At 50.5% G+C, this 15036-nt stretch overlaps 1 protein-coding gene across 1 annotated transcript; it reads right to left on the bottom strand.

Moving 5' to 3' along the window:
- Positions 1 to 7508: 7508 nt before the first annotated feature.
- Positions 7509 to 12410, bottom strand: WFDC5 (WAP four-disulfide core domain 5). The gene is made up of 4 exons (XM_044262969.1): positions 12259 to 12410; positions 8961 to 9101; positions 8738 to 8878; positions 7509 to 8352 (listed from the first exon to the last, which is right to left on the bottom strand). The coding sequence occupies exons 1-4, from the start codon at positions 12341 to 12343 to the stop codon at positions 8348 to 8350; spliced, it is 372 nt and encodes a 123-aa protein (XP_044118904.1). The 5' UTR covers positions 12344 to 12410; the 3' UTR covers positions 7509 to 8347.
- Positions 12411 to 15036: the final 2626 nt, after the last annotated feature.

The following is a 15036-nucleotide window of genomic DNA, read 5'->3' as shown; positions in this document are numbered from 1 at the left end:
TGGCGTCAAAAGATGAAACTTCCGACCCAGTTGCACCACCCATTAGCGGCATGACTGTGGACCCTTTCTCTTTCTGGATCTCACCCTCCTACTCTATTGGGGTAATTAATTCAACAAACCTTCCCCAACAAGAAACTGAATATCCGTGAGAAAGAGTAAATGAGCTGCCCAGCGTCACCCACCTAGTCCAGGGCACAGTTTAGGCTGGAAACTAGGCTTTCCCATTCAGGGATCTCTCCACACACGTCCTTGGAGCACCTACTACGTGCTGGTCCCCTCGCGGGCTCCATACACACTTTACGAGGGTTAATGCCTAGACCAACCCTGCCAGGGAGGTTTTCTAATCCCATTTAACCGATGAACCAACAGGACAGACCCCAGAGCTTGGCCGCCCCACAGGGCTCCCGCCTGGGTGTGGGAGGGGTGGTCTCCCCAAGGGGGCGCGGGACCGGAACGCGGCGGCCCCCTCCGCCCACTCTGCAGCCCCCGCCCCTTCCCGGGCCACGCCCCCTCCCGAGGGAGGTTCCTTACCTGCGAGGCCCCTCCGGGGCGCACCGGCCGGGCGCGTCTGTAAGGAAAGCGAAGCCGCTGAGGCCGGGGGGGGGGGGCCGCTGGGCGGCCGGGCTCGTCTCTGCCCCTGCTGCCCCGCGGAGCGTCGCTGCTGCCGGAGGCCCCGCCGCCCCGTCCTTCCCTGTCTTCCTCTGTCCCCCGCAGCGGAGGCCACATCGATCGCTGCCGGGGGAGAGAGGGAGGGAGACCGCGGGCTGCCGGAGGCGGTGATTTCTATTCCTGACTCGATTGGGTGGGGGTGGTGTCTGGAGACTGGGCCGAAGAGCCAGGACATCCTCCCCAGTCAGGGACCAGGGGAGGTGGGGTCATTTAGAGGAAAGGGATCCCGCGAGGGAGGGAGTTCTGTCCGGAGAGTCGCGGAGCATCGCTGACAACGGAAAAAAACCGACAACGGCAGTAATAATACCTTCCGTAAAACTGCGTCCTTACAATGTGCCAGGTACTCTGCTTCAGGTCACTTGTCCCTTGACAGGGACAGATGGGGCTCAGTCACCTGTGCAGGTCACTTAGTTTGGCTTTGTGGATTTGGGATTGGAACTCGTGTCTCCCAGGACTGCAGGCGGAAATCTGCATCCGGGAGTTGGAGGAGGTGGCCTCATTCCCCCAGAGTCCCCTGGGCTGTGAAGCTTGGAGCAGATATTTTGCTCCCCTCAAAGTTCTGTCTCCCCGCCCGGCCATGGGCCCCCCGATTTCTGCCTTCCAAGTGGGTTGGGATGGTGAGGGAGAACTGTGCCAAAGAGCTTTGACAAGGTTACGTAATCCCTGGAGCCTGGCTGGCTCAGTGGGTGGAGCGTGTAATCTCCGGGTTGTGAGTTCCAGCCCCATGTTGGGTGTAGAGATTACTTAAAAATAAAATTTTAAAAAAAGGTTATATAATCCACAAGCATTTATTGAGTGTCTCCTCTGTGTCAGGCTGGAGAGAGGTGCTGGAGACTAGGACCTGGATACAAGCAAGGATTCCCACTTCACAGATATTGTTATTAATAATAACAATAACCGACATTTATTGAGACCTTGCCTTGGGGCTAGTATCCTACAAGCCTCATCTCATTTATGCTGCCAGTATTTTGTGGATAGGTGCTATTATTCCAATCTCAAAGACAAGAAATGCAAGGCTTCCAGGGTGAGGTGACTCACCCAAGGTCATACAGCTGACTTTTTGAGACCTCTAGAACAGAACTGTCCCCTAGACAGAGTTTGAGCCACATACATGATTTTAAATTTTTGGATAACATTAAAACATAAAATAAATAAAAAGAAACAGATGAAATTCATTTTTTGATAATATATTTTATTTAACCTGGTATATTTAAAATAATACTGTTTCAACATGGGATCAATAAAGACATTACCAAGGAGGTATTTTATATTTTTCATTTTATATTAAGTCTGGGAAATCCAGGATATTCAAATTACCACAAACTTAGCAACTTAAAACAATATAGATTTATTACCTCACAGTTCCTATATGTCACAAATCTGAGCACACCATGACTGAATTCTTTACCCAGAGTTTCAACACATTAAAGTCAAGGTGTCAGCCAGGGCTGTGGTTCTCATCTGAAGTTTCACTTCTGAGCTCACAGATCGTTGGTGGGATTCATTTCCTTGCTGTTGCAAGACTGAGATCACCTTTTCCTGCTGGCTTTCTGCTGGGGATCACTCTCAGCTTCTACAGGCTGCCTGCAGTTCCTTGCCACGTGGCCCATGGGCAGTTCACAACATGGATGTTTGCTTTCTTTCAGGCAACCTGGAGTGTTGACTTCCTCCTCTGCAACGAGCCAGAGAAAGTGCTCTGCTCTTAAAGGACTCACCTGCTTAGGACAGGCCCACCCAGGACAGTCTCCCTTTCCTCAGAGAACACATTTTACATATTCCACTTACACTCAGGAGGAGGAGATGATATGAGGGGAGAGGGAGAGGATAGGGTCTCTGGGAATCATCTTAGAATTCTGGCTCCTATATCCACGTACAGTGACTCTCATTTGGATTAATCACATCTCACATGTTTAGTGCCCTCATGTGGCTAGTGGCCGCCATATTGGACCACGTACCTCTAGGCTCTTCCACTTCAGTCCCTCCCTCAAAGTAAGAAGTTAGAGCAGGATGTTTGCAATCATCTTGCCTAATTACCTCGTTTTTTCAACAAAGAAACTGAAGCAGATCTGCGGAGAAGCAGATCTCCCATTTCCTGGTCCAGTACTCTCTAGTAGCCTTCACTGCCCCCCAAAACTTAGGGGGTACCTCTGTCCTGGAGTTGAGCAGTAGCTTCCAAAAAGAGAAAAAACAGACCTCTTTCCCAAGGGCAGAAGACATGGAAATTGGGATCTGGTTTTATCCCCTGATCACAACTAGGATCTGGTTTCCTCCCCAGATCATGTGGGAAGTACATGAAGTGTTAGATTAATTCATGAGTGATAGGAATGGGAAGAGGGACATTATGGACCTCTGAGGCTAAAGGGGGTAGCCATACCCATTATGTGCCATGAATGGGCTATGCCCAAAGTTCTCCTTCAGTCCCTGGCTGGAAACGCCCATTTGAATCCATGAGGTTTTACCCTAAACCGTAAGCTTGATGTTGCAAAAAGTACCGAAATTTTTGTAATTAAGTAGACTAGCTATGAGAAGCAGCTTCTAGAATGTGTCCCAGTGATGTCTCCCTCCTGGTATTCATGCCGTTGTGTAATCCCTTCCCCTGAAGCCTGGGAAGTATTTCCTTATTTGCCTCTAATGAGCAGAATATGGCAAAGGTGAGGGAATGTTGCTTCCAGGATTAGGTAACATAAGGTTGACTTCCTGCTGTTTTTGATGGAACAGGGTGCCATTCTGGCAATGACCAGAGGGCAGCTTCTGGCCAACGACGAGCTAGAAACTGAGGAAACCAATCCCGTAGCCCTCATGGAACTGGAGGTCTGCCAACAACCATATGAACTTGAAAGTGGATCCTTCTGCTGTCAAGACTCCGTTAAAACTCCAGCCCCTGGCTGCACACCTTTATTTCAGCTTTGTGAGCCCCTGAAGCTGCGGACCCAGCTAAGTGGTGCCAGAATCTATGAAATAACAAATGTGTGCTGTTTTAAGCCGCTGCAGAAGTGGTAATTCGGTACCCGGGAAAAGATGATGAATACACTGGGTTTGCAGCCTGCCTTTACCACTGAATGGCTGTGGGATCACGAGCCAAGTGATGTCTCCCCTTGGATTCTTACCTCCCTCATCTGTAAAATGGGAACAACGCCCACCTTTCAGGAGCATGCTGTCTCTTCTCCAGGAACAAACTCTTCTTCCTTTCTTTATCCAGCATCTCAGTTATGAGTCACTGTAGTTCCAAGAGCGCAAAGTGACCCACGGTGGCCTCTTTGGAGAGGAGGTGATTTTTCCCACAGTCCAGGTACAGCCGCCCAGGAACGGCTCTGAAGATCCAGGCTCCTTGACTTTTCCTCCCCTGTTCTTCTTGTGTGGCTCTCATCCCTGTAACAGGTAAGGCCCGTGTTTTGTCCATATCTCCTCGGATCCCTTTGTCACCTCTGTGCACACTGGCTCCTGGCACGCTTTCCCTCCTGACAGCTGGTATCCATATTTCTTTGTCAAAGGGTCCTGGAGGCTGCTGCGGCTCACTCGGCCTGCCCACAAGGAGAGGCTGAAGTGCCTGGGAATCGATGTCTTCCTGCCCAGAGTTGTTACCTGATGACTGATGGGTACAGAGACATTAATGCTCCAACTCTTGTGCTCCACGGAACAGCCCTAAAGAGTCACCTGCTTTTGTCTCTAGAGCCCCCCCTCTCCCCGTCCTGCTTGTTGTCACACCCCTGCTAGCCTCCCCTCCCCCTACCACCCTCTGGTATATCTCTTTACTCCCAGACCCATTCTTCCTGGAACATTTCCAAACCATCACCATCCTATGAATCTTCATCTAAAGATCTGCTTTCATGGACCCCACCTAAGACAATCCTTAAGGTCTCCAGATAGCTGTTCCAGCTGCAGCATCCATGTTCCAGAATTCTGGACAAAGTACAAATGGATGATGGGCAAAAGACAGATCTGTCTCATCTGGTAAGACTACAAGGGCTTCCTAGGAAGCCCTTCCCAGTACTTCCCCCAAACTTCTGACTGGCCAGTCCTGGGTCCCATGGTCATCTCTAGCTGCAAGGGAAACACTCTTTTTTTTTTTTAAACTTAATTTTTACTTTTTCAAGTTAGAGTATAATGTTCTTGTAGTACATCTTAAGTTACAAATGAATTACGTTTTTACAAATGTGTGCGTCCATGTGAATGCTTCCCAAGTCAATATATAGAATGTCACCAGCATCCCAGTAGGCTGGGGGAAGGCGGGAGATGGCTGGATGTTTCCAAATGGGTCATTTCTGTGGGTAAGGGAGAAGGGGAGAATGGAGGACTCACAGTGTCATGCTTGGCTAAGTCCTACTTAAATTCAATATCCAATATTCAATATTCAAATATCACCTCCTTCGGGAAATCTCTGGTCTCCAGGCTGAGCTAGGTTTCCCCGGCATCCCACAGTCTCTGGGGGATGACCTTGTCTACCTCTGTAGCTGGGGCTTTGTCTTATCCTCTAGGGCATGAGCTCTGTGATGAGACCCTCTAGAGCCCCTCCTAAGTGCTCAGCAAACTTTGAATGAGTGAGGGAGGAAAACAGGATTGGAGGCTGAAGAGCCAGCATCCTGGACACAGATGTCCAGCCTCCCAGAACACTTTTCAGAAGGGCAGTGGAGATGGAGCTGGAGGGACTGGACTTTGGTGACTGAGGACAGAGTTGGCACTGCCAAGCCCAATGCCCAGACCTGAGGGAGCAGGTAGCTAGTTGGCAAAGAAACGGAGCAGGAGACTCTGGGAGAGACTATGTAGATGCTGCCACCTATAGCCAGAGAAGCCCTGGCCTGTGACTCGTCACCTCCTGCTGCTCCAGGATCCTAGCTCAGGGCTCAGGGCCTCAGTTCAGCCCTGGGCACCTAAGCAGCTGCATTCTAACCCGCTGGCCTGGGATCCTTCTCCTGGCCCCCCCTAATTTTCCTCCTGACTCCTTTTAGGAAAGAAACCCCCAGGGCCGTGCACTGGGTTCCAGCTGCCTGGAACTGAGACTGGTCACTTAACCTTCTTGGCTCTTTGGGATCCCCATGTCTCAGATGTGCAAACTGAGTCTTTAGAGCTGGAAGGAATTCTCAAAGATGGGATGTAATTAGTGTCGTCAGTAAGGATGTCAGCTTTGGCATCCCGCTGCTGGGCTTTGAATCCCAGCTCCACTACTTACCAGCTGTACTGGCCAAATCGACCTCGTTGTGCCTCAGTTTCCTCATATGTTCAATGGGGGAAAATGACGAAGCCTACACAGTGAGGCTATGAGGACATAATGAGATTGTATGTGACGTAATGAAAGGGACACCCAGCACGGAGTCAGGGCTTTCATTTCAGCTGTTGCTGATTTTATTAGTAGCTGAGGGGGAATACGATATGGCTGAATCCTGGCTACTTCACCTCTTTTTTTTTTTTTTTTTTTTAAAGATTTTATTTATTTATTTGACAGAGAGAAATCACAAGTAGATGGAGAGGCAGGCAGAGAGAGAGGGGGAAGCAGGCTCCCTGCTGAGCAGAGAGCCTGATGCGGGACTCGATCCCAGGACCCTGAGATCATGACCTAAGCCGAAGGCAGCGGCTTAACCCACTGAGCCACCCAGGCGCCCTACTTCACCTCTTAACTAGGTGTCTTGGGCAAGTCTCTTAACTCAAAAGCTCTTCTTGTCAAATGGCAATAAGCATGCCCACCTCCCTCGGGATTACGGGATGGAAGAATGAAATGATGTTTTAGAGCTTGAGGCATGGGATGGGCATTCACTCAAGAGTCACAATCATTATCTGAATTCAACAAGCTCTCGCTGTTATAAATCTATAAGAAATGCCTCCCTCCCCAACCCTTCCATCTCACTGGCTTCCTATCACAAACCTTTATTTCGCTCTGGCAGGTGAAGGGATTGGCAGCTCAACTTCAGGCCTGCCTCAGCTTTCCTTCATCCCAAGACCAGCGGCTTCTGGGCAAGTACTTCTCATGGCAGAGGACGGAAGCTCCGAGAAGGCTGGTGCCTTGCCTTGGGACTGTCGCATGTCACTTGAGCCCACATCCCATCAGTCTCAGAGCGAAGCCCTAAACCCCTGGGTGGGGCATGGGTGCTCTCCCCCAGGGAAGCCATGGTAGCGGTGGGGAGGGAAGAGGCGTCTCTGGGCAAACAGTGCAATGTACCCTATTATCTGTATCGACTGCTTGAGTTTATAGATGGGGAAACTGAGGCCCAGAAGAAAAGGAAATATCCAAGCTCACAGGGCATCAGTGACCCCCAGATTATTCTTCTCCTTCTCCTCCTCCTCCTCTCTTGTGCCTCAGCATGTTTCCCTATAATCAGTATTTGCTGATTTTGAGTTCAGCCACTTGAACCCCATGAGAAGGACTATGGCAGTGAAGAAACAGGATTCTCTCCATCTTCCAACAGGGCAGACAGAATCCTTGAGTGGTGACTCACCTGTGACCACACCACCACGTCAAAGGAACAAGGAAAGAAAACCCAGGATTCCCAACTCGACCTGGGGGTGGACGGGCCAACCCCAGATTCCATCAGGGCACAAGAGGAAACCCAGCAGATAAAGCAGGGAGGAATCGGCCTGGTTCCCGCCACTCCCCAGAGTGAATCCTGGGTGACTGGGACAGCCAGGAATCCAGCCCTCTGGGTCCAGGAGTGTCCCTTGGGGTGTCATTCTCTCATTGACCCCCTCCCCTGCCTTCTTACACCTGGACCTCAGACTGACCCTTGAGAAATCCAGGTGAATGAGGTATCGTCCAATGCGAGACAGACTCTCCCATAACTAATGACATCCCAGCTGTTCAAGCAACATTCCCCAAATGTGGAGCAATTTGAAATGATCTTAGGGCGGACCTGGATGCGACATTCTACAACGCTGACTCTTGAGAAAGTTGTCTTCTCAGTCCTTCTGATTACCCCACGGAAGAGGTCCCAGTTTTGAGATGTGTGTCTTTAACGTGTCTTTAACCCTTGCTAATCTTTGTTTATTACCAGAGCCAGAGAGCAGCGTTTGGGCTCACAGTGTTGGTAGGCGGCAGCATCTAGGTAGAATTTAATACCATTATGTAATATTGTTTCATCTGACAACTTTTACTTTAGTGGACCTTAGCTATTTTCACTGCATTTGCTTTTACAACTACATTTTATTTGTGGCAAGTGATCCTGCCTATTCCATTTATAGTGATGATGTCAAGGTTTTCTTTTGAAATAAACATATTTTTATACCAAAATGAGTCCATTCAGAGAGAGATATTAGATAACTAGTAGTGTAGGCAGTACACAGGATATCATGATGCTGTTTTGCAGGTGTGGCAAGAACAGTGGAAAGGGGTATGCAAATAGATAATGTCTGGAAAACTCTGCTAGAACATGCATTCAAAGTGGCTGGGCTGCCTCAGGGAGGGGTTTGGACCCCTCAAAGAGGGGCCTCCCTGAGTTGGGCATTTTAGGTGGAGAAACACGCAAAGAGATGGGGGGGTGGTGCAGCATCACGGGAGTCTATCTGTGCACCTTGACTCCCAGGAGGAGAAACCACGGGTGGATGGTGGCAAGGGAGGGGTCAGCAGATCAGGGCTCATCAGAAGGTTGGAACTGCTGCAAGCAGAGACAGAGGTATCCAGGTGGCAGGGTCCCAGGCCCCCATCAACATCTCTTCCTGCTAGAGACCCCATCCTGAGGGTCCAAAACCAGAATTAGCCTGGGGAGAGAGAAAGAAAGGGTTACGCCCCCCATTGCAGGACTCTGGGGTCTTTAGAAACTTGGATCCTCCCTCCACCCCATCAGCCCAGCCCTGGGGGTGGGGGGCACTGTAGCAGGGTGGCCCAGCCTCCTTCACAAGGGCCAGATGAAGTTCAGAGCCGTTGTGAGATCAGCAAGAGAACGGAGGATCACCAGTCCCTCCAGGTCCCAAAGGGTCCTATCAGGACCCCTTCCCTCCCCCACATCCACTTCCCAGGTCTGATGTAGGCAGCCCCAGGCTCCTGGGAAGGTGAGTGTCCCATTAGACTTATTGACCTGGAAGGACCATCTAATGCTGGGGCTACGAGAGGGAGAGAACCCAGCCCAGGTGCAGAGGAACGTACCTTGGACGGGGTTTCGACAGTCTCGACCACAGGCCCCGAGGCAGCACCGACTGGACCCCCTGCAGTCTGAGTCCTTGTTACACAGGTGCTGTATGGGGCTGAGGCAGCGCAGGCGGTCCTCGGGGCAGTTGCCCCGCTTCACTGCAACACAGGGGTTGGTAAGCCCCGACCTGTGCCCAGCCCCGGGGCTTGGGCACCAAGCAGGGCGGAGAAGGACACTCACCGGAGACCATGGGGACACACTGGCGGAAGCAAGCTTTGTAGCAACACTTCATCCTTGAGGGACACTGGCTATCATCCGTGCAGTGGTCAGGCACCGAGAGGGGACAGGGTCCATCGTCCGGTGGGCAGCCCCCAAATTTCTCTGCAAGAGAACCCCCAAGTCTTGTAGCTGGAGGCAGCTCCGAATCATGTAGTAAGCACTGAGCTGGGAATCACAAGATCCAAATTCTCTATTCCTTATTTCTTGCCTGTCCTTTGGCAAGCTTTTGTGTTGTTTTGTTTTTTGTTTTTGCGGGGGTGAGGGGAGTAGACTTGCTTTTATTTGTATAATAAGTATAATTGTATAATTTTATTGTATAGTTGTATAATTTTATTTGTATAATAAGTATAATCGATGTAACTTGTGAGTTTCAGGTGTACAACAAAATGATTTGATATTTATATATATTGTGAAATGATCACCACAGCAGGTCTAGCTAGCGTCTGTCTCCATGCAGAGTTAGAAACTTTTTTCTTATGATGAGAACTTTTAAGATTTTCTCTTAGCAACTTTCAAATATGCAATGTAGTAAATTACCTATAGTCACCATGCCGCCCATTAGATCCCCACGACTTGTTTCTCTTATAACTGGAAGTTTGTACCTTTAACTCCCTTCCTCCACCTCCCCTACCTCCTACCCATGCCCCTTTGCAAAGACCAGTCTGTTCTCTAAAAGCTTGGTTTTGTTTGTTTGTTTGTTTGTTTGTTTGTTTTGATTTCTTGGTTCCAATGTGAGATCAAACAGCATTTATCTTTGTCTGCCTGATTTGTCGCCTCCATCTTCAAGGTCCGTCCACATCATTGCAAATGGTTGGCAAATTTTTTGGTTTTGTTTTTTGGACGGCAAGCCTCAGTTTTCTGTCCGTGGAATGGGAAGCTGGACTCCTTCCTCCCAGGGCTGCTTTGAGACTCAGATGACATGAAGGAAGGCGACAAATGAAGTTCGACACCGGCATCTGGGCCAACAAGGTCGTGCCTGGCCCAGGGCTGCCCACCTCCTTGTGTTCATCCTCAACACCTTTTCCATCCCGGACTCCTGCTCTCCCAGCGGCTTCTCTTGGAGGGGTCTTCTTTTGCGGGTGCTCCGCACGGTCCCCTCTCCTCTAGTGGGAACACGGCATCCTTGGGAGACCCTCCTTCTCTGACCCCCGTCCCCCAGACTGATTAGGTCAGCACGCCGCACTCTTTCTTTCAGAGTCTGTGACTCTGCATCTATCTGTCTGCTTCTGTCCCGGGGCCGGAGGCTACGAGAATAGATCCCGTTCCTGCTTCTCTCCCCATCAGACGGAGGTATGGTCTTTGATGCAGACCACCAGCAGCTCAGCGACTGTTAGAAAGGAAGGATTTTCAAGGGTCTCCCAGCATTGTCAGCTGTCATCAGGCTGCCGCACTGTCACACGGCCGGCTCTTGTTGGGCACACCTTGTACTGTGCGCTTGCCCTGCTGCACGTGGCCTTGTGTCAGGGATCCTTACGAACTTGGTCTTTGAGGTCTTTGAATTTGGTTCTCTGACAGTTCTAGAATGCTGTGTCCCAGAGCTGATCGAGCCTCTTTTCTTATTAGGATGTTGGGCCATTTCCAGATTCCACACAGAAGGCTTGAATCAGTATCTTCTTCCACTCAGAGGAGAAAGTCAAGGGTTGGAAAGGCAGTGATTGTCCAGACCCACAGGGGCCTGAGCTAGGACTTTGAGTCCTCTGGCCTCTTACCCCTCTGCTCCGGCCACCACTGAGTCCTGGGGAGGATGGAGGCTGGTCCCAGGCCTTCACTTTAGCATCTGAGAAAAGGTTCAAAAGCCTCCAACAGCAGCTGCAGCCGGTGCCATGACTGTACCTTGCATCTTCCAGCCCCTGTCCACGCGCACAGGGGACACCTTGTTCACACAGCAAGTGCTCAAAACCCGCTTCACTCATTCCATCGGGTTGTCTTACACTGAATTGTGTCCCCTGCTGGAGAAAGGGCAGCTAGTCTGTGAGGGCGCCCCCTACTCCGAAAAGCCCCTCCTCCCCGGCTGGGAGTTGGTGAGACCCCAGGAGGCTCTGAGGTCCAGGGGGGTAGCCCTGGCCAGAAGAGCTCAGGCCTCGAGGAGTGGCCTGAAGTCCAAGAGGATCTCCCTGTGGGCTGGGGTGGAATGGAGGGGACCTGGTCATGCAGCCAGGAGAGCTCCTGGGAGGAGGGGCCGGGAGCTGAGCCTTGAGGAATAGACAGACAGGAAGAGAGAGTCAGAACTGGCATTTCAAGTAGCTCAGTTTTCTCAGCTGCAAAATGGGGATAAAAATAGTCCCAATCTCTCAGCATCTCAGTGAGGAGCCACATGCATCACAGCCAGCAGGGGTCTGGCCCTGGAACTCACCAGCATCCTTCCCTCCTCAGCCAGGGCCTGAGCTCTCTGCTCCCCAACCAGCTCGCGCCCCAGGGAGAGAGCCCAGCCTCGGAGGAAGGCACAAGTTGGGCTAGAGGGAGCAGAGAGGATGTCAGGAGCTGCTCCCCAGCACTGTGGAGGAGGGACGCTGTCCCCATTACTGTCATCTTCCCCCAAGGGAGGGCCAGGGATGCACGGGTGTATGTAGGTCATGGCGTTCCAGTCCCAGAAAAGCAGCAAGCGGAGGCCTTCCCCAGGTGGGGAGGCACCTGTCCAGCCTCACCAACAACCCCAACATTCCCCACCCGTCAACAGGTCAGGCCCAGCCTTCTCGAGGAGGCTTGGGAGAAGAGAGGTAAGGGTAGAGCTTCCTCCCAAAGATCCCAGAAACCACAGCCCTACCTAGTTTGGGAGTCCCTCACGCCACCGATTGGCCTCTGGGACCCAGGAAGGACCTGAGAAAGTTGGAAATAAGATGGGCAAAGACCAGGCCAGGCAGAGCCTCGGTAGCAACAGAAGATGACAGACAGGGTCATCGCGCTGCCGGGCGGGCCCATGGATCCTAATAATCCACAGAGAAAAGGAGGGAAGGACAGGTATGGACAGGTTTGCTCCCCGCTCCCCCAGAGACACAAAGAGACAGGCGTGTGCACAGACACACACTCAGATATGTAGACGAGACCGTGACCTTGGCAGGAAGACCTTCACAGCTGCAGACGGAGCAGGCCGGCAGCACAGAGATGTACCAACAAACACCAGCTGCTGGAAGCATCCAGAAGCTGGCATCCCCAGCTACACACACAGACGTCACACTGCACGGCCTCCCCCAACCTTCACTCTTCCCAGAGACGTAAGAACTACCCGGTCCCTGGAGCAGAGGAAGCCACCCACACTCACCTCCCTTCTTCCTGGCGGAGGCAGCAGGCAGCTGGCTCCCCAAAGCCAGGAGGCCCACCAGGAGGAGAAGGCTCCAGGCCCTCATGTTTCTGCTACAGGCACTTAATAAGGCCAGGGGCCCGGGGCACCCTAAATTGACCCCTTCAGCTCCAGGGAGGCCAGAGCAGCTGAGTCAGGGGAGGAAGGAGATGAGGTGGATGGTGTGGTTCTTGTTTGCCTCGTCCTGGCCCCGCCCCCTGTCCACGAGCCTCAGGGCAAGGATGCTTGTGCAAGAGCTGAAGATGGGTGGGTGGGAGCAGGGGCTGCGTGTTGGGGTCCAGGATCCAGTCCTGCCTGCTGGACTTGGACTCTGATCTCCAATAAGCCGGCTCCCTCTCCGGGCCTCAGTGTTTCTCATCTGGATAAAGAATGAAGGTTGTTGAGGCAGGAGATCACTGTCCTGGCTCTCCCAGGTCTTGCCGCCCCAGCGGTGGCAATAGGCGGGGGACAGGAGTCAGAAGGCAAGAATGGCAACAAGGGGGTGGCAGTGTTCTGGATGCCGAGGAGGAATTAGGGTTAAGGTCAGAGCTCCCTGCTGGAGAATGTGGGCTGGGGCAGGTGCAGTGAGTGAGGCCAGCTCTGGTCTCTCCTCCTGGGCTTCTGTGGAGAGGAGAGAAAGAGACCTTCCTGCCACTGGTGAATCACATCCAGCGGCATCTGGTAGAACCGCCCTCTGCCTGGGACTGGCTCAGGGCTCAGGGCGGTTGTTTGTTTGGCTGAGGTGACTGGTCGCAGCAGATGTAGGCGGCTTCTGGGACCCCTTCCCTGGCCCTAGGAGATCCTGAGCAAGAAATCATCACCACCAAGGACAGCACCTTAGATAGCAAATCATTTGGCTTCTGCATTTGGTGGAAGAAGCCCTGCGGCTCAGGGTCTTCTGGGGCCCCAGGCAGAGGCCCCCACAGAACCATAGTACCTTCCCATGACTTGGGGAGGTCAAGATCATCCTCGCCTCCCTCCCACTTGAAAGATGGGGGAACAGTAGGTCAGAGATGGGAGGGAACTGGCTCAAGGACCCACAGTTGATTCCTAACTTCTGTTAGGTGGGACTTCTGTCATTGCCTGCCCGTGGTCCCCATCAGTTACTGGGCCTTGGAAGCCAGACCTTACTTCATCTGACCCTAAGAAAGGAAGAGGTTATTCCATTCCAGGACAACCCTCACAGCCAGGAAATTTGTCACTGGGTTTAACTAGAACCCCTTGTGCTATCTTCAAAGCTCTCAGGAAAACAGAGACCTTATATTCTATGATCTGATGTTTCTTTTGGAATAAAAGGAGAATTTTATGGGGCTATCCCCCCCCATTACAAACTACACATGTATATTGAATAAATGCTTTTTCAATTAAGACGATTTTGTAGACATTTTCCTGTGTCCTCTAATATCATGATATTTAATGATTACCTGGTATTTTGTAGGACTGATATGCTAACACATAGTTGTCTATGGTGAAACACAGGTTTCCATTTTTTTTTTCCCCACTTAAATAAAGCTGTGGCAATAATCTTCATATGTACATTTTGGGTCATATCTCTATTTTCTTAGGGTAAATTTGCCAAAATAGAAATGCTAGGTCAGTCAAAAGGTACAAAATTCCAGTCATAAAATAAAGAAGTCCTGGGGTTGTAACGGACAGCATGGTGGCTACAGTTAGTAACAGTGTATTGCGTATTTGAAAGTAGCTCAGAGAATAGATCTTCAAATTTCTCATCACAAGAAAAAAGTTTATATGTGATGATGGATGTTAACCAGACTTACTTTGGTGGGAAAATATAAATATCAAATTACTATGTGTACACTGGAAACCAATATAATGTTATATGTCAATTATATTGCAACAAGAAACCTCAAAACCAAAAACCAGTGTTTAAAAACGAAAACAGGGGGCACATGCCTGTCTCAGTCTGTAGAGCAATGTGACTCTAGATCACGTTATGTAGGTGGAGAGATTACATAAAAATAAAATCTTTAGGGGTGCCTGGCTGGCTCAGTGTGTTAAAGCCTCTGTCTTCGACTCAGGTCATGATCCCAGAGTCCTGGGTTCAAGCCCTGCATTTGGCTCTCTGCTCAGCAGGGAGCCTGCTTCCCCGTCTCTCTGCCTACTTGTGATCTCTGTCTGTCAAATAAATAAATAAAATCTTTTTAAAAATCTTTAAAAAGGGGTGCCTCGGTGGCTCAGTGGGTTAAAGCCTCTGCCTTCAGCTCAGGTCATGATCTCAGGGTCCTGGGATCAAGCCCCGCATCAGGCTGTCTGCTCAGCAAGGAGCCTGCTTCCCCCTCCCTCTCTCTGCCTGCCTCTCTGCCTACTCATGATCTCTGTCTGTCAAATAAATAAATAAAAATCTTAAAAAAAAATCTTTAAAAAAAATGAAACAAATAATACATTCTATGTTAATTTTATGAAATTTAAAATAAAAAAATAAAAAATAATAAACCCAAATAAAAACCCAAACCAATAAACAAAAAGAAATGCTAAGTCAAAAGGAGTGATTGCTTTTCAGGTTTTGAATATCCTGTCAGATTGCATTTCAGAAAGGAAGTAAATGAGTGTATGACAGCCTCCAGCTGTCTCTTGCTTTTGTCTGCCGGGTATCTCTTCCTTTTGTGGAGTCATTGCTTCCGAGTCCTGTGATTCTGGTTGGCTGCCAATCACCAAGCACTTCTCCAGTCACTGGTGAGGGCACTTGACTCAGGTTTGAGTAATTGGACTCTTCTCTTACCCAACCCGCTCCTCCATTCA

The sequence above is a fragment of the Neovison vison genome, chromosome 8, assembly GCF_020171115.1.
Source record: "Neovison vison isolate M4711 chromosome 8, ASM_NN_V1, whole genome shotgun sequence".
Classification (NCBI taxonomy): domain Eukaryota; kingdom Metazoa; phylum Chordata; class Mammalia; order Carnivora; family Mustelidae; genus Neogale; species Neogale vison.
Note: the sequence above shows the minus strand (reverse complement) of the source record. Positions and strands in the feature narration are given on the sequence as shown.

Excerpts from the sequence above, each read along its gene's own strand:
- WFDC5 (XM_044262969.1), bottom strand. The coding sequence starts at position 12,343 with ATGAGGGCCTGGAGCCTTCTCCTCCTGGTGGGCCTCCTGGCTTTGGGG. Across the intron at positions 9,102-12,258 it reads CTCCGCCAGGAAGAAGGGAG|AGAAATTTGGGGGCTGCCCA; the intron begins GTGAGTGTGGGT and ends GTTCTCTTGCAG. Across the intron at positions 8,879-8,960 it reads GTGTGTCCCCATGGTCTCCG|TGAAGCGGGGCAACTGCCCC; the intron begins GTGAGTGTCCTT and ends CCTGTGTTGCAG.